This window comes from Tinamus guttatus, unplaced genomic scaffold, assembly GCF_059628265.1.
Source record: "Tinamus guttatus ecotype Peru unplaced genomic scaffold, ASM5962826v1 Tinamus_guttatus_pri_ptg000610l, whole genome shotgun sequence".
In the NCBI taxonomy this organism is placed as follows: Eukaryota; Metazoa; Chordata; class Aves; order Tinamiformes; family Tinamidae; genus Tinamus; species Tinamus guttatus.
This window is the reverse complement of record NW_028289144.1, coordinates 305,318-313,095: the sequence shown is the minus strand read 5'-3', so window position 1 is coordinate 313,095 and position 7,778 is coordinate 305,318. Positions and strand designations below refer to the sequence as shown.

Here is a 7,778-nt window from a genome sequence, read left to right as displayed (position 1 = left end):
AGGGGATGGCTGGGCCCAGGCCTAGAACTTCCTGCCCTTCCTGAGCTTGTTGCGGCGCCACGTGTCGTACTTCCGCAGGCGCCTCCAGTATTCCAGCGATTCGGGGTCCATCTCCTCCAGCTTCTTGGGGGGATTCAGGTTGATCTTAAAGAGCCTGGGAGTGAACAAAGAATGAGTGACATTGGAAGGGGACAGGCAGAGGACAAAGTCATGACTGTGCGCGATGAGGTGCCCAGGGTCCACCACAGCACAACTTGCTCCTCCTCTTCGCATCCTCCTCCTGGGATGGGGAGCAGCTCCCATCTCCTACACCCGCCTGCGTCTCCAGGCCTGGAACGGTGCCGCCTTGCCCAGAAACTCACCTGCATGGCTACAGAGGACACTTTGCAGGATGAGCACCCCAGCAAGCCACTTATGGGACCTTCTAAGAGCATGGTGTCTTGCAGAGATGACCCTTCAGGCCAGCACCAGGACATCCAGGTCCATCAGCTGCTGGCCATCCCAGCTCCAGGTCTGGGTGCCCTTCCAGGACTCACCAGTCGGGATACTCGGAGTCGGGCTTCAGAGCCACCTCGGGGCCCTCCTTGTAGATGTTGACGCCCATGGCATAGGTGGTGAGCAGCACGGGGTCAGTGCACACGGGAGGGCCTGTCACCTCCTCCTTGGCCATGCTCTTGCCTTTGGTCTTGCCAGCTGCGGGGACAAGGAAAGGGTCAGGGACAGGAGCGGGGTCAGCCATGGGGCCGGCCATGGGGGACACGGCTGAGCAGGACACAGGGGACCCTGGGGCAAAGCAGAGTGGGGCACAGGAGACACAGGGGACAAAGCGGAGGGAGACATAGGGGACAAAATGGAGAGGGACATGGGGGACAAGGTGAAGCGGGGCATGGGGGACATTGGGAGGGCACAAAGAAGCAGGACACAAGGGACAAGGTGGAGCACAGACATGGGGGACACGGGGGAGACCGGGACGAGTGGCCTGGGGCGAGCCCGGGCCGGGCGCCGGTGCCGGTGTCGGGGCTGGCCGCGCTCACCCGGTTTCTTGGCGTAGCCGCGGGCCGGGCCGGGCGCGGGGCGCAGCGCGGGGCGCAGCGCGCGGAGCAGCGCGCGGGCGGCCATGGCGGCGCGGGGCGGTGCGGCGCGTGCGCGGCGGCGGCGCCCGGAAGCGCCGGCGCTGCCCGGCAGCGAGACCCCCCGGCCCAGCGCGGCCCGGTCCGCTGCGGCCTGGTCCGGCACGGCGCGGCACGGCCCGGTACAGCGCGGTACAGCCTCGTGCAGCCCGGTACAGGGCGGCACGGCACGGTGCGGCGCGGCGCAGCCCGGGACAGCCCGGTACAGTGCGGCACAGCCCCGTGCAGCTCGGCACAGCGCGGCACGGCCCGGCGCGGCGCGGTGCGGTGCGGTGCGGTGCAGCCCGGGGGGCCAGGTCGCGTCCTGGGTCCCTCCGCTCGCCGCCACCCCCGCCGTGGTCCCCGCCGGTCCTCGGCTTCCCCGCGCCCCCTGCCCCGCCCCCAGCCCCGTTTTAACTCCCGCAGCCCTCCGTGTTCAGCCCCTCGCTGCTTCCCAGCCCCACTTCAACCCCCACCTCCCCCGCAGCCCCCCCCCGGCTCTCCCTGCACGCCCCGGACCCTCTGTGGCTCCCTGGCTGCTCTGCAGCCCACTGCTCTGGTCCTCTGCACCCCCTTAACCTGCTCTAGCCCCTCCAGTGCCTTTTCAGTCCCTCCAGCCCGTCTGCAACCCCCCTCAGGTCTCCCTTCACCAGCCCCTCTTCACTCCCCACTTAGTCCCCTCTTCACCCCCCCAGCTCCTCTTTGCCCCCCCCTGCAGCCCCTCTGTCCCCCCAGGGCAGCGCAGCCCGCCCAGGCCATGGAGAGCACCATGGATTTCCAAGTGGACGCCCCAGTGGCCCCCAGTTTCAGCAGCGATGACACCATGGAGCCGCCAGCCATGGACACGGAGGAGGACAGGCCCACGGCACGGCCCAGTGTCCCCAAGTGTGACACGCAGCCGGGGGAACCCCCCTTGAGCACCCTCTGTCCCGGCTCCGAGCGGGACCAGCCTCTCCCCAAGACTGAGCAGAGGGACTCGGGGACAATCCTGGTGGCTCTGGATCCTGCAGGTGGTGGGGATGCACAAGTGGAGCTTTGCTGGGATTTGGGAAGAGAGACAGAAGAGGCGGATGGCTGGAAGTCGCGTGCAGGGAGCACCTCGCAGCACACGGAGCCTCCCTGCGCCCCCAGCAGCGGCGACCTGGCGGGCATGGAGCTGGACAAGGAGAACGCGGAGGACGAGCCCTCGGAGCTGCAGGGCCTGCTGGCCCAGCTACGGACCCTCGACACGAGCCCGCGCGCCGCCTCAGAGCAGGGAGCGCCGCTCTCCTCAGCCGCCGCTCCAACGGACACACGGAGCCCGCGAGGCTACCGGCAGTGCCGCGGCAAGTGCCGGCCCTGCCCGCTGCACGTGGCCACGGGCAGGGGCCTGGAGACGCGGCCCTGCTGCGCTCAGCACACGGCCTGTTCCCGGCCTTGCCATGGGCTGCTCTTTGCCGAGGCCGAGCGGGAGGACTTGCTGAGCCTCCTGCGCTATGATGGGGGGCTGCCGGAGGCCCCTTCCGAGACACCCCTGGCCCACTCTGATGTCCTGGCTGGCACCAACCTGGACAGACTGCAGGATCTGGAGAAACCGGCCACTCTGGATGCCCCTGAAGTGCCGGGCAGGCTGCGGAGCTCGGAGGAAGGGTGTTCTGCGGACTGGTGTTATGGAGAGGGGCTCTGCGAGGTCAGCTCCACCTGCGAGGACGACCAGGACGGCTGCCCGGAGCCAGCGTGGGTGGCCCTGTCCCCTGCCCCTGCCCAGGAGGCAGAGCAGCTGCCCCAAGGCAGCCCGGCCGTGAGTGCGGGGACGCGGGGTGGCAGCAAGCTGGGACGTGTCCCTGCGCTCTGCGTGGGGCAGAGGGCAGCAAGGGTCCTCCTGGGCCTTGCACTGCTGGGCAGGGGGGCCCATCGAAGATCCCCAGTACTGGCTGCAGGATGCAGCTGCTCCAGGGGTGCTGGATGCACTCGCATTCCCATGCGATCTTTGCATCCTTTGGGAAACAGACCAGGCCCTGGTCACTGTGTGGCTCAGGAGTCTGGTCACAGCAGTGCCAGGGCTTGGCACCTTCACCCAAACACCCTGGTTGGAGGCTGAAAATGTCCAGGCTCCCCTCCAGGCTCTCACCTACCCTCCTGTTGCTTTGCAGAATAAGGAATTCCTATCCTCTCGTCCAGCCTTCAGAGACGGTGAGTTGTTTCTCTGCTAGAATAAGAAACAGAAATAGAAATCGTGACCCCTCCTGCCCCTGCTCTGAGTGTTAGTCTCAGGGGTGGCTGGTGTCCGGGATCCCCAGCAGGGAGGGAGCGCCCAGCTCTCCAGCCAGGCTGGAAAAGGGGCTTCTCTAGGGGCAGAGGAGCTACTTCTTTGGGGGGCAGGAGGGGCTGCCCGCTCCAGAGGCTGGTTCAAACCCCACTCCTGCTTTGTGGGGTGTATGGCAGGGATCCAGGTGTGCCCTGAGGGCATTTTCCACTGCTTAATCCCTCCTGATGCCTCAGTTCCAGGCCCCTGTGACCCGGAGGATCTGCTGGATGGTGTGATCTTCGGGGCAAAGTACCTGGGCTCCACACAGCTTGTCTCAGAGAGGAACCCCCCCACCACTGTCCGCATGGCACAGGCCCAAGAGGCTGTGGACAGGATCAAGGTGAGGTTGGTTGCCACAGCTCAGCCACAGCTCAGCCCCTTGTGGGCATCAGGCAGCGTTCAGGCCTGGGGGCTGCAGGGAGGGCTTTTCCCAGCTCTCTGCAGAAGTGGAGCAGGAGCCCAGGACTTCTGCAGCAGCAGTAACCTTGCCTGGACACTTCACCCTGCAGGCACCAGAGGGGGAGTCCCAGCCCATGACGGAGGTGGACTTGTTTGTCTCCACACAAAGGATCAAGGTGCTCACAGCTGACACCCAGGTGAGCGGGAGCAAGGGTAGCTGTGTTGCGCTGGGGCTGCTGAAACCTTTCTGTGGACCTGGGTACTTCACCCTGGTGCCCATGTGGGCCCACGCAGGTGGGTCATGGCCCGTGGGCAAGGGCAGTAAGCCAGGAGCAGATGTGTCACTGCAGGCCTCCCGCCTGTGCAGGTGTTTTGTGCGTCCTTTGGCTATCCTCGTGGCTGCGTGGCCCTTTTCGTTCAAGCTGAACCATGCAGGCACAGCTAGGCTGCCAGGTCCAGCTCAGGGGAAGCTAATCTTGACGTTTCTGCAGGTTTGTCTGTGCAGAATAAATTTATTCTTTACAGTAAGAGGTAAAGGCTCTATTGTCCCCTGGCAGAGATGCAGATGAGCCATCGGTTGAAGGAGCTGCTTGTGTCTTAACACAGACATGGTTTCTCCCAGGAGTGTGCTCCGCATTTGTGCGGAGTTGTTCGCTGGTAGAGCCGGCATTTGAATCAGACTGAACACAAACTCTTCCCTGTTTGCAGAGTGCCTGGCCGGCTCTTGGGCTGCCCATGATGCCCGTCAAGCCAGGAGGGTTGGACATTGTTCCATCCTTGTCCCCCTTGCCAGGAGGCCATGATGGATCACTCCCTGCAGACCATCTCCTACATCGCTGACATCGGCTCCCTTGTAGTGCTCATGGCGCGACGGAAACTGCCCCGGCAGGTGGAGGCTGCGGAGCAGAAGCGGCTCTACAAGATGATCTGCCATGTCTTCCACTCCGCTGATGTGAGGCCGCACTTGAGCCCGCGGGAGGGGGCGGTGGGGTCCTGCTCTGCTATAGCAGTGTCCTAACTGGGAGCCCCGGGTCTCTGCGGAGGCAGCTGGGCTACCCTGTGCCGACACCGCACCCAGGGGATGGGCACAAGGAAGGGGAAGGTGCCCTCACAGACACCCTATCCACATAGAGGGCTCAGCTGGAGAAGGGGGATCTGTGCATGGAGAGGCCTGGCCAGGTAGGGAAGGAGCTGGGAGTTTCCAGACTATTCCATCCATCCAGCTGCTTCTGCATTGAATTTGGCCACGGCACCCTGATCCAGAGCCATTGGCACAAACGCCTTCTCCTCCCTAGGCGCAGGTTATCGCACAGGCCATTGGCCAGGCCTTCGGCGTGGCCTACCAGCGCTTCCTGGAGGCCAACAGCATCGACCCAAGCGAGCTGAGCCCTCGGCAGTACAGCCATGCCCTGGAGGACCAGGAGCACTACAACGCGGAGCTCACCCACTTCTCCAGGCAGGAGAACTGCAAGGATGTAAGAGCAGCTTTGGAGGGGTGGGTTGGCATGGGCACAGGACAGTGCCTGCCAGGTCCTCCCTGTCTCCCCACGTGGCTCTTTGAGCAACTGTGGTGGCTGCCGACTGAGTACCTGGGTTCCCAATCCCAGCTGGCTTGGGGCACAGGACCCCCATGTGGAAGCCGGGACAGATGGCCAAGGCCCAGGCTGCTCCTGCTGGCGCCTGTGACATGTCTGTGTCCTGCCAGGTCTGCATCCGGAAGCAAAAGGGGGAGGTCCTGGGCATTGCCATCGTGGAGTCAGGCTGGGGCTCCATCGTGCCCACCGTGGTCATCGCCAACCTCATGCACGGGGGCCCTGCGGAGAAGTCCGGCGAACTGAGCATCGGGGACCGCCTCATGTCCGTCAACGGGACGAGTCTGGTGGGGCTGCCCCTCACCACCTGCCAGAGCATCATCCGGGTGAGCAGGGGCCATCAGCCACCCCTCCTGTGAGCAGCGTCACCGCGTCGCCCCCCTGCAGCCTCCCCAGGCTCTCATGCTCGTCCTTCCTCCTTCTTAGGAGCTGAAGCACCAGACAGAGGTGACACTGAACATAGTACACTGTCCCCCTGTCACCACAGCTGTTATCCGGCGCCCCGACTCCAAGTACCAGCTGGGCTTCTGCGTCGAGAATGGCGTGGTAAGCGCCTGGGGCGGACAGGCCATGGCCAGAGCGGGGTTGCCAGGGGCTTGAGCGGTTGCTTTGACAGAGGGAGATGCGGTCCTGGCTAGCGGTGCCAGGACAAGCCAGCTGCTTCCGTGCTCCTCGCTCTTCCGTGGCCGTCCTGGCACCGAGCTGAGTCCTGGCAAAGGGCCCTCGTAGCTCTCCTGCAGTCAGGTTTATCTCCCCGGTCCTGCTTAGCTGTTTGCCTTGGGGGTGGGGAATTTCTTTGTTGTGTTTGGGTGTCCTTAGTGACATTTGTCACTGTCCCAGCACCACTCCCTGCTCTGGGCTCTGCAGTGACTGCTTTGGACAAGCCCAGGAAAGGCGGAGGAAGAAGGTTCTGGGCATGAGTGGAGGAGACGGTGGGTGGGAGCGGAAGACACTGCTGCGCAGGGCACCCATTGGTGCCAGCTGTGCCATGGGAGACATCATTTTACTCCAAAGACACGTGGGACCCGCTGCTGTCCTCAAGGGCTAGATGAGGGGAACTGCGCAGGGTGTGAGCAGGGTGGGTTCCCCACTTGTGCTGGGCGCCTTGGGCTGGAGGAGGTGGCCCCTGTGCCCAGAGCTCTTGAAAGGAGCCTGCCTGGGTGCCGGGGCTCCTGCGGCGGCTGAGCGCAGCCCTGGACTGCGGGAATTGCTTGGCTCTCAGCAGCTTGCCCTGCTCTCCAGATCTGCAGCCTGATGCGCGGTGGCATCGCGGAAAAAGGTGGCATACGCGTGGGGCACCGCATCATCGAGATCAATGGGCAGAGCGTGGTGGCAACGCCACATGAGAAGATCATCCAGATCCTCACTCAGGCTGTCAGCGAGGTGAGCAGGGCCCAGGCTGGGCGGCAGCTGGGGCTCCTGTGTCCCTGTGTTCCCTGCGACTGCCCCCACGGCATCCAGGGACACCTGGACACGCTCGCACCCTTGTCCATGTTGCCAGCGTGGGGATGTTTGGGCTGGATCAGCCTGTCTGCAAAACCTGCTTTAGGGCGAGGGACGTTCCGCCTGCCCGAACCCCGGGGTAGCAGGTGGTGCTTGGGGCTAAGCTGGTGCCTCTACCTTAGGTGCACATCAAGACGATGCCGGCCTCCACGTACCGCCTGCTGACGGGGCAGGAGCAGCCCGTCTTCCTGTGAGCCGCTGCCGGCGCCGTGGCAGCCCTGCCCGCATCCGGCCAGGAGGGAGTGTGGGGCCGTGCGGGTAGCGCCGCCCCTGGCAGGGCCCAGTCCTGTCCCTCTCTGTTTTACTCAGGACTGGGTGGGAGGCTTGGAGAGCCCGAGGCCCGAGCGGGGTTTGGGCCCGTGTCCCTTCTCCCCCGCCTGCCTTCGCCCCTCCTGCAGCCGCCCGGCGCCTGGCCCACTGCTCTGCGCTGCCCTCCCCTCAGCGCGGGCACAAGGCGAGGGGCACCCGGCAGGACGCGCTACCCTCGCCCCCCCGGGCTCTGCTCTCACCGATGGTGCCTTTCCCGGTAAAGGGACGGTGCTGGGCACAACTCCTGCAGCTCATCAGGGCCTGGTGCCACGCACGGGCACCCCCAGCTTGGCTCTCCAGAGCTGCAGCCTGATGCACAAGCTGGTACTTCTCACCCTCAGCCTTACCTGGAGCAGGGCCCCAGCCTCTGCGTCCCCTCCCCACTAGATCTGTTGTACTGAGCTGGAAAACTACCTCTGCCTCCCTGGCCATGCCTTCAACCCCTCTGCACCACAGCCTGGTGCCCCCAGTGCCACCCTCGGGGCTGTCCCTCCGCGCAGTGAGAGGGACGGGGGCACTGCTCTTGTCCCAGAGGGTGACGTGAGTCCCCTGCCAAGGCCACCTCTTCCCTGGCTCTTT

General features: G+C 64.8%; 2 protein-coding genes across 2 annotated transcripts; one reads left to right on the top strand and one right to left on the bottom strand.

Moving 5' to 3' along the window:
• Positions 1–1,119, bottom strand: MRPL54 (mitochondrial ribosomal protein L54). The gene is made up of 3 exons (XM_010221778.2): positions 1,035–1,119; positions 537–693; positions 1–154 (listed from the first exon to the last, which is right to left on the bottom strand). Exons 1-3 carry the CDS (start codon positions 1,117–1,119, stop codon positions 22–24), a joined length of 375 nt encoding a protein of 124 aa, XP_010220080.2. The 3' UTR covers positions 1–21.
• Positions 1,120–1,866: 747 nt separating this feature from the next.
• Positions 1,867–7,105, top strand: APBA3 (amyloid beta precursor protein binding family A member 3). Its single transcript, XM_010221779.2, has 10 exons — positions 1,867–2,889; positions 3,242–3,281; positions 3,591–3,736; positions 3,906–3,992; positions 4,589–4,747; positions 5,091–5,270; positions 5,501–5,713; positions 5,814–5,933; positions 6,630–6,770; positions 7,013–7,105. Exons 1-10 carry the CDS (start codon positions 1,867–1,869, stop codon positions 7,082–7,084), a joined length of 2,181 nt encoding a protein of 726 aa, XP_010220081.2. The 3' UTR covers positions 7,085–7,105.
• Positions 7,106–7,778: the final 673 nt, after the last annotated feature.